The sequence below is a fragment of the Mustela nigripes genome, chromosome 2 (genome assembly GCF_022355385.1).
Source record: "Mustela nigripes isolate SB6536 chromosome 2, MUSNIG.SB6536, whole genome shotgun sequence".
Classification (NCBI taxonomy): Eukaryota; Metazoa; Chordata; class Mammalia; order Carnivora; family Mustelidae; genus Mustela; species Mustela nigripes.
In genome coordinates this window covers 7,678,907-7,695,831 of record NC_081558.1, presented here as the reverse complement: position 1 = coordinate 7,695,831, position 16,925 = coordinate 7,678,907, and the positions used below count along the sequence as shown (strand labels likewise).

The window sequence follows — 16,925 nt, the reverse complement described above, 5'->3', positions numbered from 1 at the left end:
ATCAGTGAAAGCCTCGGTTTAATTGGAGACAATGATTGATTTATCGATCAACGGACGGACTGATTGATCGTCAAAGTGGACAACACAAGAGCAGCTCGGGGGGTCCTGCGCCCCCCCTCCTGGGGAGAGGAGCCCTGATTGGGGGTGGGATTCCATCTCACCAGTCACACCTGGGTAAGGGGGAAGGGGCAGGCTCTGCTCAGCCCTCGCCCCCTACAATGACACGACTTCCCATTGAGTGGCAGCGCGGAACCCACGCTTTCGGGGTTTGTGGTACAGTTTGTATAATACAGAGTGGGAATGAGGACCCTCTCTCTGGGAGACCCCACCCCTCCTTCCCCTGACCGGGGTCAGCTGGGGGAAGGGCAAGTTTATTTTCCCTTTTTGCCTCTGTAGAATAATTTACAAACCAACCATACAATATGTACAAAAAAAAAAAAAAAAAGAGAGAGAGAGAGAAAAGAAAAGAAAGAAAACCATAAAGAAGTCCCACTCCAGTCACTGGTAGGGGACAGAAACTAATGTCGCTACAAAAACAAACCCTGTACAGCATCATGGGGGTGGGAGTGGGTGGTACTCCCCACCGGGACGGACAGACAGATGGAAGGCTGCGGGCAGCTGGGGGCTACAGTACCGTGTGCTCAGAATTGGGGGTGCGGGAGTGAGAGAGAGGCCCCGCCTCGCCCGGCTGCAGAACGGGGCGAAGGGCATAGAGGAGGAGAAGGGGGGTGGTCTTTCCTTCCAAACAGTCCCCCATGGCTTGGAGAAAAATGGCCTTGCATCTGTCTGTCATATTGCTCCAGGAATAGCTAAGGGGGGAGGGGGAGGCGTGGCCAGATGGGGGCAAAGCAGAAAGAACTTTGGTTGGTGCCAGGGTGGGAAAGGGCTGCCCCGAAAGGGGATGTGGGTGTACACTGTTATTGCTTCCTCCTAGGGCAAAGGGTCATGAAGGGGGTCAGGAGGATGCGGGGCGTGAGGGGGGACGTGCCCAGGATGGGGGCTCTGGGCCTGGCCCCACCCCACCCGAGGTGCAGGTGCGAGCCACTGCAAACCCCTCTCCCAGGGCCACGGGAATCATTAAGGCAGAAACAAGAGGAGAAGCAGCTGGAAGGAGGGGTGTGGTTCAGAGCCCTCTCCCCCCAAATGGAGAAAATTCAAACAGAACCCAAAATGGAAGGGCAAGGGGATGGCAAGCGGAGGGGGGATCAGGCCCTCCTCGAACCTCAGACCCCGGGTTAGTGGTATGAATGTCTCTCCGACACCTCCTCTCCGCTACATCTGATAGCACACAGCTCCTCTGTCCCCGCCCCTGTCCCCGAAGTTAGTATTGCCAGGTTTGTGCAAAATGAGGTGGAAGACTTCTGGGGGGGGGGGGGGGGCAGTGAGCCAGACAGGGGTCACCCCGGAGACAGCCCCCCCCCCCAGAGCCCCCGCCCAGAATGGCTATTCCCGGTTGGGTTCCAGAGACCCTCCAAAATTCAGAGGAAAAGCCCCGAGGGAGAGAGGGAGGTGTGATGCCTGATGCCTGCTTGGGCCCAGGTGGGGAGCCTTAGGAGGCCGGAAGACTGAGCCTGGGACCTGGGGGGAGGCACAGGAGGGGAGGCGGGCAGGGGGGGACACGAGGGGTTTAGTCCGGAACAGGAGCGTCTACAGTGGCTGTGTTTTATCCTGGTTTTTTTTTTTTTTTCTTTTTCTAAAAATGTAACAATTAAAATTCCAAAAATAAAATCCCTTCCGGGACCTCCGCCCCTTGTTCCCCAGCCCCCACCTCCAAAAAGAGGCCCCGTGGGTGGGGGTGGGGGAAAGAGGAAAAAAAGAAAAGAGAAAAAACCCCACTTTTCTGTTTTCTTTTTTCTCAGGAGGCCCAAGAGTCTTTGAGGCAGTGGAGGAGGTGGTCGGGGGGTGATGGTGGTGGAGGGAGCCGGGGAGAGCAACAGGATGGAGGGGCTGGGGCTCAGGTAGGACCTCCAGCTGACCCCCACCCACCAGGAGCTGGGAGTGGGGTGGGCTCCTCGCCAGATGTTCCCGTGCAGGCACTGCACGCCCTCTTGGCAGCCTGGTGCTCTTTTTGGGCCCCCACCTCGGCCGCCACGGAGGGGAGGCCCTGGAGGCCCGGGGCTTCCTCTGGAGAGGGTGGGGTCCTCAAGGAAGGCAGAGGGGGGCTCTCAGTGGACAGGGCCAGGGGGCTGCTGCGGCCCCCAGCCTCCACGGATGCGTCTGGGGACATGGCCCCGTCCTCGCCCGTAGCCACACTATGTGCTGTGTCGCCTTGCTGTGTGACGCCAGGTTCCTCTACCTTCACCTCTGTGGGCAGGACGTGGCCATCCACCTCCCACGGTTCCTCAGCCGGGGATGGATCCTGAGCCATGGTCAAGTCCCGAACTTCAAATGCACCTGGGGCGGTAGACACCTCCTCTTCCTCTTCCTCCTCCAGAGTCAGCTCAAACTGGAACTTGTCCGGTGGGGGTGGGTGGCCTGGCCCTCTGGGCTCCTCGTCAGGTGGCGGGGAAGGGCTCTGCCGAATGGCGCTGTAGTACCAGTCCCGATTGTCCTCCAACGTGTCCAGGATCTCCTGCGCATCTGGGTGGACCAGGTCAGCCCACGTCTCCCACAGCGGGTGTACAATATAGTCAATGAAACCCACCTGGGAGAGAAGGGAGAAAGGCACAAACTGGGGGCCCGCTGGTGCAGACCGTCCTGCCACGCTGTGGGATCTAGCAAAATTCAAAAGAGGCTGATGGCCGTTAATTTTGCAACCTTGCTTCTCAGGATCCACCCTGGAAAAACTCTTGCATGGGTAAGAAAAAAAAAAAATCTCTACATAGGAGATTTTTGCAAACCCTGAAACATATATCCATAGATTTGTCCATATCCACATATCTGTCAATCGGGAATTAGTTTTAAAAAATTGTGGTTGGGGCACCTGGGTGGCTCAGTGGGTTAAGCCTCTGCCTTTGGCCCAGGTTGTAATCTAAGGGTCCTGAGATCGAGCACGAGTAGGGCTCTCTGCTCAGTGGAGAACCTGCTTCCCCCTCCCCCTCTGTCTGCCTCTCGGCCTGCCTGTGATCTCTCTCTGTCAAATAAATAAATAAAATCTTAAAAAAAAAAATTGTGGTAGGGGCCCCTGGGTGGCTCAGAGGGTTGGAGCCTCTGCCTTCGGCTCGGGTCATGATCTCAGGGTCCTGGGATCAAGCCCTGCATCAGGCTCTTTGCTCAGTGGGGAGCCTGCTTCCCCCTCTTTCTCTGCCTGCCTCTCTGCCTACTTGTGATCTCTCTCTCTGTCAAATAAATAAATAAAATCTTTAAAAAAAATTGTGGTAAACCTCAGATATTAATAACATTTTTTTAAAAAGATTTTATTTATTTGCTAGCGATAAAGAGAGAGAGTACACACAAGCAGGCAGAGAGGCAGGCAGAGGCAGTGAGAGAAGCAGGCTCCCTGCCGAGCAAGGAGCCCAATTCGGGACTCGATCATAGGACCTTGGGCTCATGACCTGAGCCAAAGGCAGCGGCTTAACCAACTGAGCCACCCAGGTGTCCCTAATAACATTTTTTTTTTTTTTTTGCAACAAAGAAAAACTAGAAATAACCCTACAGCAGAAGATTGGCTAACCCACTCTGATAGTATCTTCCCTCCTCCTTATTTTTTTTAAGCTTTTGAAAAAATGTTTTACTTATTTATTTGTCAGAGAGAGTGCGAGCACAAGCAGAGGGAACAGCAGGTAGAGGAAGAAGCAGGCTCCTGCTGAACAAGGAGCCCGAAATGGGATTCGATCTCAGGACTCTGGGATCACAACCTGAGCCAAAGGTAGAGGCTTAACCCACTGAGCCACCCAGGCGCCCCAAACACAATTTTGGGCGTCTGAGCCAAAGGCAGACACCTAACTGACTGAGCGACCTAGCTGTCCCTCTTCCCTCCTTCTTAATAACAGAATCTTAATTTTTCTTGGTGGAGGCAATGCTTCCCTCACACAACTGAAAACTACATTTCCCAGCCTCCTTTGCAAAAGAGAGATGGTGGCAAAGTGACCACAGGTGGATGGAAGATTGGAGCTGGGGGGGGGGGGGGGGGGGGGGGGGTGCTGCCTCAACTGGCAGAAACCTTTCTTCCCTGCTATGTAGCCAAAATCCCTAGAGCTTCAACAGCATCTGTGATCATAAGAGGCATTTCTTGGGACAGAGGACCGAGGCTTTGGATGATAGAAGGGAATTCTCTTAGATGCCTGACCACATCAAAGGAGTGATATTATTTCTCTAGGCTTTTTTACATAAGAGGAAATAAACCTGAAGGTCTACCTTGTTTGAGTCACTATGAATTTGTAACCCGTCAGCACCTAAATGATCAGCCATGGAGAAAAAACAAGTCTCTCCAGAAACCATTAGCTCTCTATACCTTTGAGAATACTATACAACAGTCAAAAAGGACAGGCTAACTATGTGGAAACACTTGGGACTGATCTCCAAGCACTGTTTGGGAGAAAAGGCAAGCTGTATAAAAACAGATATATATTCATAAAATTCTTATTTTTTTTAAAGGTTTTATTTATTTATTTGACAGAGAGAAATCACAAGTAGATAGAGAGGCAGGCAGAGAGAGAGAGAGGGAAGCAGGCTCTCTGCTGAGCAGAGAGCCCGATGCGGGACTCGATCCCAGGACTCTGAGATCATGACCTGAGCCGAAGGCAGCGGCTTAACCCACTGAGCCACCCAGGCGCCCCTAAAATTCTTATTTTTTAAAAAAAGCAAAACCCATGAACTATTAAGTTGTCTGTAACCATAACTACATAATAGAATGTATGAAACTGGCTTTGCCAGGCGTTGGAGGATGGGGTGATCTACACGCTTGGGGGACATTTGGGAGTGTCCAGAAATAGGTTGTTATCACTGAAAGGGGAGAGTGGAGGCCAGAGATGCCGCTCTACATCTTCCAAAGCCCAGGGCGGCCCCTGTGACAGAGAATGATCTGGCCCCAAATGTCAACAGTGCCAATGCTGGGTAACTCTGGTCTGGAAGGGCAGGCACAGTGAAGCGGGAAAAAATAGGTCTCACCGGGGAGGAGATTGAAAGTGGGGAGGGTGAGACTCTTTCTTGTTCACACTTTACAAACAAGATTGTGTTTCTGTACCTCTTGTTAAGTTAAATAAGCACACGATGACGAGTCACTGCATTCCATTTCAAAATCCACCCCAAATCAAGGGAAAGCATCTGCCTTCGGTCCAAGTCATAATCCCAGAGTCCTGGGATCAAGCCTCTGCATCTGGCTTCCTGGCTCCCTGCCCATGGGGAGGCTGCTTCTCCCTCCCCCTCTGCCCTTCCCCCCACCCCTACCACTCCTGCTTTTTCAAACAAATAAGTAAATAATCTTAAAAAAAAAAAAAAAATCCACCAGGGGCGCCTGGGTGGCTCAGTGGGTTAAGCCTCTGCCTTCAGCTCAGGTCATGATCCCAGGGTCCTGGGATCCAGTTCTGCATCAGGCTCTCTGCTCAGCAGGGAGCCTCCTGCCCCAACAACCGTCTGTCTCTCTGCCTACTTGTGATCTCTCTCTGTCAAAAAAAAAAAAAAAAAAAAAAAAAATCTTAAAAAAAAAATCCACCAAAAATCAAGGACAAGATAGTGGTTACAGGGAAAGTGAGAGGCTATATGGACATAAGGTCTGTAACTAAGAGCTGCGTAAGTATTATTATTAGCTATTTGGTGGCTACAAATGAGCTAGAACTTGTTTGACTCAGGTCTACACGCGTTGAGTCCAGAGGCTCAGTTTGGTTGTTCTGGAGGAGAGAAAATGTCGCAAATTTCCCATCAAGATAGAAAAGAGAAAAAAACAAAAACAAAAACAAACCCAAAACAGAAAAACTTGAGTTTGTGGAGGGGCAGGTCAGGAGCGCCTGGACTTCTCCGGGCTCCAGGCCAGCGTGGGATGGGGAGGCCCGCCCTGCTACCTTCCACCGGGGCCGCAGCGCTGTACCTGAGACTTCTCCACCGAGGCTGTGTGCTTGTCACACATAGGGCTGATCTCCATGCCCCGCTCCCGCTCCCGGTCACCCTGCTGGAAGAACTCGGCCATGATGCGGTCCGTCCACTGTCGGTACAGCTCCAGTGGTTTGGTGGGGTTGCTGAGGTCGGCACAGTGCACCATGTTGCGAAGGACCTGCACGAGGTAGGGGACCTTCAGAGGCCGTGCCCCTGTCCCAGGGTGGGACCTCGTGCTTCCTTACCTCCCCCTTTATGGGCAGAATGAGGAGAAGGGGTGGTGGGGAAACGGAGAGGGAAGGGAAAAGGGGAGGAGAGGGGAGAGGAAGAGAGAGGGAGAGAAAAGAAAGAGACGGGTGGGGGAGAGGAGAGAAGGCGGTGTTGGGGGCGGCAGAGGGGACAGGAAAGGGCTGATGGAACAGAAGAAGACATGAGGGATGGGGGGGAGACAGAGGCTGGGATGGAGATGAGAGGGAGAGAGAAAAAAAAGAGACAGGAAGATGGCCAGCATGGGAGCTGGAGGCTGAGGGAGGGGAGCCACCCAGACCCCAAGGGGAGAGGAGAAGTCTAGTCTAGAGAAGTCTAGAGAAGCTCTAGTCTCCTTATACGGCAGGCGAGGGGGCACCTGGATGCGGTCGGAGTAGTTGTCCAGCAGGAGGACACCCGAGCTGGTCACTTTCTTGGTCTCCACCATGGTCTTCAGGTCAGCCAGGAGGGTCATGTGTTTGGACATGTCCGTGGCCAGCACCTGCGGGCGAGGGGGGCATCACAGGGGCCGCTGAAGCCCTGCCCGGGGCTGCCTGGACCCCACCTGCGCTCGGCACAACCTGTTCCCAGCCCCCACAGGGACGCCGCTCCCGCTCCCGGGGCTTCCGGTCCTGGACTCAGACCCTGCCGCTCTCCCCAAGCCTCAGAGGCGATCTTTCCTGTCCGGTCCCCGCCCCGGCCCCGCCCACCATGTCGATGACCATCTTGCGCAGGCTCTGCCGCTGGCGCTTGCTGAGATTCTGGAAGATGTCGCAGTTCTCTTCCTGCAGCAGCTTGAAGCCCACGGCCAGGTGGTGGTTCTCCAGCACCGACTCGTCGTTGTACATGAGCGCCAGCTCCGAATCTGCCGCCCAGGCCCAGGCAGGGGGTCAGAGGAGCGCGGAAGCCAACCCGGGCCCTCCCCTACCCAGCATGTCCCGCCTCTGACAGGGCAGGCCCCGCCCCTGACCCGGCAGGCCCCGCCCCCGTGGGGGAGGCCACTCACTGGTGTTGATGAGGAACTGGTTGGAGACCCCAGGGTGGTCCACGTCATGAATGGCAGCTGCAAAGAGGGCGGCAAGAATCTCCAGGTCCGTAAACACAGCCTAGGGGCAGAGAGTGGGGGTCAGAGAGAGATGGGTGAGAAAGATGGGGGGTTCTGAGAGATAAGAGAGAGATGGGGGTGTCACAAAAGAAGGGGGTCAGGAGAGAGAGATAAGGATCAGAAAGAGGAGCAGAGAGGAACGGAGGTCAGAGACCCAGGGGCACAGAGACCAACGGGAGATGGCAGGTGGGCAATGAGAGAGATGGGGGGTTGGGGGTGCGCGGGGGGGGGGGGGGGGGGTGCGGGGGGGGGGGGGGGCTCACATCGAGCGCGGGCGTGGCCAGCAGCACGTGTGTGGACTGCAGCACATCAGCCGCGTGCAGGCTGTTGTGGTAGGCCACGTCGGGGTGGTAGTGGTCCTCCAGGGTCAGCATGTAGGTCACCATGGTGTCCACTGGGATGCGAAACTTCTTTAGCAAGTCCCGCTCCTGGGGTAGGAACGGGGTTGGGGGGGGGGCAGTGAGTCCCGCGGGCTCTCCGCTCTCCACGCTGCGCCCCTCCCTCGCACCCTGCCCCACTCGGCCCGCCCTACCTGAAATATCGTGTACATGATGCAGCTGAGGGAGCGGCCGCCCGCGTATTCCGACACGCAAAAGATGTTCAGGCCCCACTTGTTCAGGTTCTCCAGTTCCTGACCGAGTGGGGAGGCCAGAGGTCAGGAGCCCTCAAGACCCAGGGCCAAGCCCCTACCCACTTAGGTCAGAAGTTCTTCATGGTTGACCTTCACCCCTCTACGCTCTTCCCTAGCAATCCAGAGCTCTGGTCTGAAGGCAGCACCCTTATCGCTCACTTTGGGTGGGGGGGCGTGCTCAGCAGCTGGGAACTTACCCAAGGGGCCCTAAGATACAACACAACCACAGCCACTGTGCCCTGATTATTATCTGCCCAGCATGACTCGGAGTGCTTGATCTCGTTTGGTTGGTTTGAGAACCAGAGCCCGGAGGAATGATGAGACTTCCCCAAGACCTTGTATCTCACCAGGGGCCAAGTAGAAATGTGATCTCAGCTAGGCTGACCCCAGAGCGCAGTTTCACTTCTGAGCTAAACTGCTGATCAGCGCCAGGGGGAAGGGAACTTGGGCAAGTTTTCCATGTCTCCCCAGAACCCCCCAAACAGTGCCAGCACACAGTAAGTGCTCAATAAATATTGTACAAACCCATGTGGGAGCCAGGGCTCCCACATGGAAGAGCCAGGGGCTGAACCCAGGTCTGGCCAGTAGTGGGTGCTATGGGGGTTCTGGCCAGACCCCCTTCACTGATGGGTGCACCCATCCCCCACCTGCTGGGACTGTGGCCTACCAAGACTCACACCACTCTGTTCTCCAGGAAACTGCTCTTCGTGCTCCTATGGGAGCTACACAGAGGAGGTAACGCTGTCCACTCTGGGGGCAGCCCACAGACAATGACTGACACAGGGGTACAGAGTTCAGTGCTCTTGCCTCAACGTGGGCTCAACTCGGTGGTGATGTTCACACTCCGGAGCTCTTTGAGGGGTCGGGCTGAGAGGCCATGCTCGAGCTCACGCCACCTCCCGACTCAGCTCCGTCCTATCCTGCTTCCTTTATTCCCTCTCTCCTGAGAGTCTCATAACCCCAGTATACCTGAATCCTCATTTCAGACTGGCCCAATGCCCAGTCCTTGGCTGGGCCCCAGCAGACACCTGTCCCTCTCTGGTCTAGCCCCTGCGAAATCTCCACTCACTTGGGCCAGGAGCTCCTCTTGGTCGGTCTTTACCCCAAAGCGGGGGATGCTGGAATCATTCAGGCTGCTGCTGTGTCTCAACTTCTTCACCCCTGTGATCTGAGACATGGGCTGGAACTGTGTCCCGGGGGGCGGGGGCTGCTGGGAGGGTCTCTGCCGTGGGGCTGGCTGTTTTTCTCGATCCTTCATTGTGGGCGATGAGATCTCCACTTCATTCTGCTTGTCTGCGAGAAGCGGAGGCCAGACAAGCATGAGCAACCCACAGAGATGCCCTCATCTGGCCCTCAGTTCCCCTCCCCTGCTCCCCACTGCGCCCTGGGAAGGCTCACTCTGGAGGGCAGACCCCTTCAGGGTGTCATGCTGTTGGTTACTTATAGGCTGGAAACCAGAAGGAAAGTAGGAATTCTTCTGGGACGTACTGGGCTGGAGTGGGGACCCTGAGGCTGGCCCGAAGCTATGGGGTGGCTCCAGTCTGATTGCCAGGTTTGGCAGGGGGGTGGCATGGGAAGTCAGGAAGGAGGGTGGGGGTGCTAGAGAGAGTTGCTGCCTGCCCTGTATAGGCAGGGAAACTTCTTGGACTGGGGGGACACCTCCGTGGTGACTGAGAGTGCTGGTGGGAGTGGAGAGCAGGGTGAGGCGGGAGGGAAGGGTAGCCTCTGGCTCCATGAACCCTCCCACCAGCCCACCCCTTTGACACCAGCCACCTGGGGGCCAGCCCCAGGAGCCTTCTTCCTGAGCTTTCAAGGGCTTCCAGAGCCAAGCCGGGGCCACCCATTGTGACCTGGGGCCCTGCCACTAAATAACGGGGCCTAATAGGGCTTATTTGCATGCCGCGCTCCCATTGGCTGGATGTCAGAACTCGGCACGGCCACACCCCCATTGGCGGGAGCCTTTGAAACTCCGAACACTTCTCTTGAGCTCGGTGCAGGACGGTTCTCCAGAATTTGGAAACCCTTGGCGATAAATTGAGAGGGTGAAATTATCCTGAGATTGTGGGGGACAGCCTCAGCTTGGGCTCTTGGGTTCAGCGATTAGGACGAATTGGAGGTCCCCATGGGCTTTAGGGTTCTAATGAATTTGAGGTATTCTGTATCACCGTATCGGGTATGGAAAGTTCGCAGGAGTCTACTGAATTTGAGGGTCATACTAAGTTGGGCGATTCTCCTGAATTTGGGAGACTTTTCAGCTTGGAGTGTTTTGGGAAAGTTTGGGGGTTCTCTTCTGGACTCTTAAGGACACCAGCTCCCTTAAGTTTGGGAACCCTACTGAATGAAGGTGAGCATCTCTCTTAGGTTTGTGGGATCTCCTGAATTCGTGGGGGGTGGAGAATCCGAATTGGGACATGCTACTGAATTCGGGGAGGCCTTTCAGCCTGGTGGCATTTGAAGTTTAAGAATTCTATTTGAGGGGCACCTGGGTGGCTCATTGGGGTAAGCTGCTGCCTTCGGCTTAGGTCACGATCTCAGGGTCCTGGGATCCAGCCCCGCAGCATCTGCATCTAGCTCTCTGCTCAGCGGGGAGCCTGCTTCCCTCTCTCTCTGCCTGCCTCTCTGCCTACTTGTGTTCTATCTCTGTCAAACAAATAAAATCTAAAATTAAAAAAAAAATTCTATTTGAGTTTGTGGGATTCTTGGGGTCTTGAGTTTGAGAGTTCCATTGCGGTTCCACTGAGTTTGGAGGGTCTTTTCTGCTTGGAGAAATTTTTTAATGTGGAGGTTCTAGAAAGTCGACATCCCTCTGCGTTTGGGGGCATCGAGAGTATGGGAACTCTTGAGAGTGATAACCCTGATCTTTGGGGAGTCAGGAGCCAGGGTCCCTGGGGCAAATGTCACCAATTAGACCTGTGGTCTGGGACAGCCCCCTCCAGTCCAGGCGTGCACAGTCCCCACAAAGTGCTACCCTTCACTCACCCAGGAATGTGGTGGAGATGTACTCAGAGACCTGGTTTCCTGACCTGCTCATCTCTGACAGGTGTGTGAGTTCTCGGTTTAACATCCTCTTGAACTAAGGTGAAGGAGGCAAGAAGGAAGGAATGATGGGGAGACAGGGCATCAGAGGGTGGGGGAGGTCAGCGCCTCCCAAGAAACTTCTGAAGATCCCATGAGCCCCTCCTACTTCTTTGCTCTGCCAAGAGAGCCCTCAGCAAGCTGCTGGAGGGGAGGGGGTCAGCCCTTCCTCTCCTCCCGGTCTGGATGGGGACTCAGGTCGGGAATTCGGGACTCAGCATGCCCCTCCCTTCCTGAGGAAGGGGGGCACCCCTCCCCAGACTTCCTCCTCCTCCAGCCCAAAAGGAGGAGCCAGAGGGGCACCTGTGGAAGGGAGGGGCTCCTGCCTAACAGTGAGCCAATGGGGTGTCAGGAGAATCCCGTCGCCATGGTGATGGGAGTCTCCTTAGCAACTCCCCCTCCAACCAGCTGCAGAGCTGGGGGAAAGGGGGGCAGGCCTCAGGACCCTTAACCCCTGCCTTCCCAGAGCCCCCCTGGCCCAAGTCTTCCCAGATATGGACCCCACCCCCAAGGCGTCCTGGCCCCCAGCTCCAAACCCAGTTTGGAAGGAGAGAATACAATCTCTCCTTCACAGGAGAGAATGCAAGTTCTGGGTGAAGAAAAGGTTTGGCAGGGCAGGGGAGAATACTGAGCTGAGGAAACCTTGTTCGGTCACCCAGGGGAGGGGGGTTCCCATCACAGCCCCTCTCCCCCAACCTCAGAGGGGTGGGCACATGCACAGATGAACGGAGTATACACAGAACCAGGCCTGGCAGTCCCTCCTGGTCCCCCCATGCCACTTCACACAAGCGTCTGCTATGACATTGTGCATGGAGGAGAAAGGGCATTGGTTCCCCGCCCCCAAGCTCCGCCAAAGCACCCCCAAACCAGAAGCAGACTCCATCCAGAGAGGCAGGAGGGACGCTTGGCAGGAAGGGTGAGCTCACGTAGCCCACACCAGGATGGGGCGCTTACTCCTCCCAGTGCTGCCAGAGACCCCAGTTGCACAGAAAGATACATATACACACACAAGATGGACCTACAAAGTCACACAACCACACAGAGAGCCACAGACTACCATCTTACACAGTTCTACACAGCCACAGCCATAAGAATTGAGGGGCATACACAATAAGGCAGTCCCTGATACTTGGGGTCACATGCCCCAGAAAAATCACACATGTCTGGGCTCCCAAACACATCCCAACACACACCACCACAAACAGCCATATGATCTCAGAGACGGCCCCATCATGACCCAGGCAAACAAGCATATGGTCAGACAGCCCCACACCACTGCAGACACACACACAGGTGAGTGTGGACAGTCACACCCAGCAAGAGACGCACATCCCCAGACACCCACTCTCCCAGCCCAGTCCTGGGCCACACACAGAGACAGACAGTCACAAGGTTTCATGTTCAGGCCACACACGTGTACAGCGGCACACACCAGCCCAGACCAGGGGCTGTAGGATCCAAGGTGGGAGGGCCGGGGCCGAGTCTCCTGCCCACCCTCCACTCCGAGTTCCCCTACCTGGTCCCACCAGCCCACCAGCCACGGCTTGGAGCAGGTCTCACAGAAGAAATCCACCAAGGGCATCTTGGAATCTTAGCCCCGCTCGGGGCTGCCGCACAGAGAGGCTGGGCTTGGGGAGTCCTGGGGTTAACAGCCACTGTGGGGGGGGGGGCGCTCTGGGCAGGTGGGCAGTGCAAAGGGGAGCCGCGGAGGGGCCTGGGCCGGCCCAGCAGGGCTGGGGGCTCCCCTCCCCTCCGCGCTCCCGACAGCAGCCCTGGTTACATGGTCTGCCAGCCCCTGGCCCTGAAGGGCCCCCCCGCGGCAGCGGCTGGAGGCGGCCTGGGACCCCTGCCCATGAGGGGGCAGGGCGAGGGTCCCGGGAGGTGGCTTTGGAGGCTCTGGGCTCCGTGTGTGCGCCTGTGTGTGTGCGTGTGCGTTCTCACTGCAGCACTGGCAGGCTGCATGCGACGTCAGGTGGTGCCGGGGGTGGGGGGGGGCGTTAAAGGGGCATCAGAGCCCACGGGCCTAAGCCAGGATCCAGGTGGGGCTGCCAGGGATGGCGGGGAGGCACACACACCCTGGAGAGGACATGTCCCCTCCATGGACACACCCAGAGACAAAGACACACACCCAGATGCTCTACACATTCACAGATATACAAACACTCTGAGACACACCTTCCACACCAACCCGTATGCAGGCACATACCACACAGTCACAACTCTGATGTCCAACACATTTACAGGTAGACCGCTGGACACACAGAAGGTAGACACCTTCAGACACAGCACTTCCAGGAACACAGAGTCACACCCAGATGTGGAGACACACACCAAGGGACAAACACCCAGGTATACTGGCACACTTAACAAACACTCAGCATAGCCACAGACACACTTTCAAACAGACACAAAAACCCATGTGGCCCTGGGTACCAGACAGACCCTGAGAAATCCACGAGGGAATGCTCACACTCACACCCACAAATACACAAACACACCACTGCAGAAACACAACCGAAGACCTACATTTAGAGACAGTCACACTCTCAGATGCTCAGCACACCCTCAGAGACACCATCACCCTCAGACTTGAATGTTCCCAGACATACCTCCACCCACAGGTGTAGGCACCCACCCCCAACACAGACACCTCCACGGGCATACTCGTTTCCTGATAGGCTTCTTCCTCCCACGAGGGCAACCACTATGCTGCACAACAGAAACATCATTCAGATTGCCTGCTTTCTGAATGGTGTCCTCTAGAGTTGTGCAGTCCACAATCTGCACAACTGTGCATGGTAGCCTTGCACCCTCCCTGTAGCCCTGCATGCGCTCGCACAGAGTCACAAACACATGGAGATGCACACTCAGATTCATTCCTAGGCCAACTCACACTTGTAAACATACTCACCCCTCTGGCACAGGCCCCCACACAACTCAGTATAATCGTCTGTGCACACCCATATATCCTTCGTAGGTACACATCTGCATACCGCTCCTGATGTGCCCTCTTAAAATATCCCCTCCCATCCCACCTTGTGGTGAGAATGTGTAGCCTGCAAACTGACAGCCACACAGACCCACGGGCACATACACACTTGTAGACTCTAGCATAAGAGCCCCGCTTAAGAGAGACGGTTGTCTACATGCAGGTGTACAGACACCCATACCCATCCACACACACCAGGCTCCCCCACCCCTGGGAGAAGTCAGCACCCACGGGAACAGGCAGACTAGGGGCCCCGCCTAAGGATGGACTCCCACCCCATATGCCCCACATACTGATTGACCCCGCCCCATTCCCCACCCAGCAGTCAGCCCCAACCCACAGGCCCAGGGAATGGTCCCCCCTCATTGGCCCTATCCAGAAACCAGCCCTGCCCCCAAGGATGCCCCGCCTACAGGTCCCACCCAGCGGGTGGCCCCTATCCCCAGGTCCCGCCCAGGGGCTGCTCCGGCCCTGGGGCTCCAGGTCCGCTCACCTTGTGAGAAGCCATCTCGCTCACGGAGCGGTATGTCTGCATGGTCTCCAGCTGTTCGAGACACCAGTCCAGCTCCTCCAGTGTCTCCCGGGCCAGTTGCTGACATGTCTCTTCTGGAGAAGGGGCAGCACAGGTGGTGACCCAGAGGCCCCAGCCCGTGATGATGGGGGTCTACCAGGTGAGAGGGGTGCTGGGAAAGGACAGTTACGACAGCCACCCCGACTGCGAGGACCCCCACCCCAGCAGCAAGAGGGCCCCTTTCCCACCCCTTGGGCTTTGTTACCTGATAGCGTGGCCTTGCAGACTGGGGTTGGGCCGCCCAATGGGGACCGTCTGCAAAGAAATGGACCTCCAGCATCAGCCTGTGCGTCCGGATTCCTGCTTCCCCCCCCTCCATGAATAATGCCCATTTTCCTTTTTCTGAGCGCTCACCGTGTCCCATTTACTCAGCCTGCAGCCTCTCACAGAGCCCCAAAAGGACCCATTTTACAAATGAGAAAAGAAACGGGCTCCAAGGAGTGACAGGGCTGGTCAGAGGTAGGGACAGGTCCTTTGTCTCCAAAGTTCCTACTTCCTTGAGCATCTTTCCCCTAATTCCTGGAGGGACCAGCAGTTCTCAGCCACACCCCTCTTCCCACATAATAACTACCGCTTTTTAGTGCTGAACAATGTTCTCACACTTTCCTGTGTATCATCTTCCAGACTCCTCACAGCCACATCTAATAGAGGCGCTATTAAATTCCCATTTTATGGAGGGGGAGCAAAGGTACCACAAGATGCTATTGCCCAGGAAGTTGGCATCGGGGCCTGCAGTGGCCCCAAGCTTAGGGTAACTGGCTACCCTTGGCCTCACCACCAAAGTGTCTGGACCCCTTGGTCTTTAGTTTTAAGTTTCTGTCTTAGGCATTCAAATCGCAATGGTTTACTGGCTCAGGGGGAGCTGTTGCCTGAACAGAGGCTCAGAGAGATCAAGTTCCTGCCTGAGGTCACACAGCGGAGCTAAGAGTTGAACCCAGGTGTGCTTAGCCTTACAATCAGGACCGATGGGGACCAGCCCTGACTTACTTGTTGCTGGGAATGGGTACATTGGTCAGGAGTGAGAAGTTGCTGCGAACACTCCGGAGACTGGCCAGCACCTGGGATAGGGAGCAGCAGTGAAAAGAGGGAGCCACGTGGAGAGGCGGCTGGGGCTAGGCACCATCCCCAACTGTGGGGGAGGGTTGGAACCCCTTCCCTCCTTCGGAGAGGGGTCTTACCTGGGCAAAAGGTGTCACAATGAGGTCCTCAGCGTGCCTGCAATCAAGGACAGGGGCAGGTCAGGAGTCCTTGCCTCGGGACACCTATGGGCCTGGGTGGGGAAGGGCTAGGGTGCCAGAGCCGCAACTCTCTAGAGTGGGTTGGGCCTGGGGAGGTTGGTGGGCTGGGAGCAGAAGCTCACACAGGTCAGGGGAGACCTCCCAAGGGTAGGCACCCTGCAGGGGCTGGTCCTGAAGGAAATGGTGGTCAGAGAGAGGAGCTCACGTGGGTGGGCAGGGAGGGGGTGTGCAGAGACAAAGGGGACAGCCATAGCTACCCTGCCGGGGCTGGGCTTGGGGAGAGCAGTGTGGGCAGGAGGGGGGGGGGAGCAGGAAGGAGGGGGGGGGGCTGAGGCGGGTGCCTGGATGGGGAAGGGCCAGGACTGGAGGATCCAGTGAGAGGGGAGGGGGCTGGGCAGGTCTGGGGGTGCTCACACCTCAACAGGTGGTCGTGATAAGGGGGGCTGGCTTAGGGAGGCCTGGGGTCGGGGAGAAGGAAAAGTGGGCTCAGCCAAGGTGGGCAGTCCGTAGGAAGAAATGGCAGCAGGGAGGGGCTCACGTGGAGTTTTCTCCTTGTTGGAGGGACAGGGCCGAGGGGGGGCCAGGCCCCAGCTGCCAGTGGGTAGGCAGACTGAGCCCTTGCTATGGACAAGGGGGCTGTTTACTTTTCACTGGAAGGGAGAGGTGGCCCGGGGCTTGGGCAGTGTCCCCACTCCCTACTGGCAAGGGCAGCTCATGTGGGCGCAGGCCTGGAGGGTGACAAGGGGGTGCTCACGCCTCGCTGGTGACCGACGAGTTCCGGGACATAGTTTTGGGGGACATGTCGTAGTCGCTGTCTGAGCGGTACAGGAAGGACTCCCGGCGCTGGCTGGTGGCGGCCCCAGCATGCAGCACGAGGCCCGGGCTCGCCTGCGAGTCCAGGGGGCTGCGGCCGGGAGACGGCGAGGGCCCATTCTCTGCCTCAAAGCTGTAAGGGGATGGGCAAGAAGATGGGTCAGCGGGGTTGAGATGACATTGAAAAGGAATGTACAAGGAAATTCCTGTCGAGGTCGGGAGGGACAGATAGGAGACATTAAAGAGAGACAGATACCCCAAAAGAGATGGGGAGTTGTGAGCTCAAG

At 56.4% G+C, this 16,925-nt stretch overlaps 1 protein-coding gene across 6 annotated transcripts in view; it reads right to left on the bottom strand.

Annotated features, from left to right (window-relative positions):
* Positions 1-16,925, bottom strand: part of PDE4A (phosphodiesterase 4A) — a 51,638-nt gene continuing 34,713 nt past the window's right edge. For 5 of the 6 annotated variants that reach the window (XM_059388993.1, XM_059388992.1, XM_059388994.1 and 2 more), the window contains 14 exons: positions 16,580-16,771; positions 15,766-15,802; positions 15,575-15,645; positions 14,793-14,842; positions 14,510-14,622; positions 10,932-11,025; positions 9,022-9,245; positions 7,854-7,952; positions 7,585-7,749; positions 7,223-7,322; positions 6,927-7,081; positions 6,596-6,718; positions 5,966-6,148; positions 1-2,644 (listed from right to left, as the gene is read on the bottom strand). In XM_059388993.1, the coding sequence (XP_059244976.1) occupies positions 1,955-2,644; positions 5,966-6,148; positions 6,596-6,718; positions 6,927-7,081; positions 7,223-7,322; positions 7,585-7,749; positions 7,854-7,952; positions 9,022-9,245; positions 10,932-11,025; positions 14,510-14,622; positions 14,793-14,842; positions 15,575-15,645; positions 15,766-15,802; positions 16,580-16,771 (2,296 nt within the window). In that variant the 3' untranslated portion in view covers positions 1-1,954. Of the gene's footprint in view, positions 2,645-5,965; positions 6,149-6,595; positions 6,719-6,926; positions 7,082-7,222; positions 7,323-7,584; positions 7,750-7,853; positions 7,953-9,021; positions 9,246-10,931; positions 11,026-12,543; positions 12,968-14,509; positions 14,623-14,792; positions 14,843-15,574; positions 15,646-15,765; positions 15,803-16,579; positions 16,772-16,925 lie in introns of those variants that run through there. The other variant, XM_059388996.1, reaches the window with a different exon arrangement.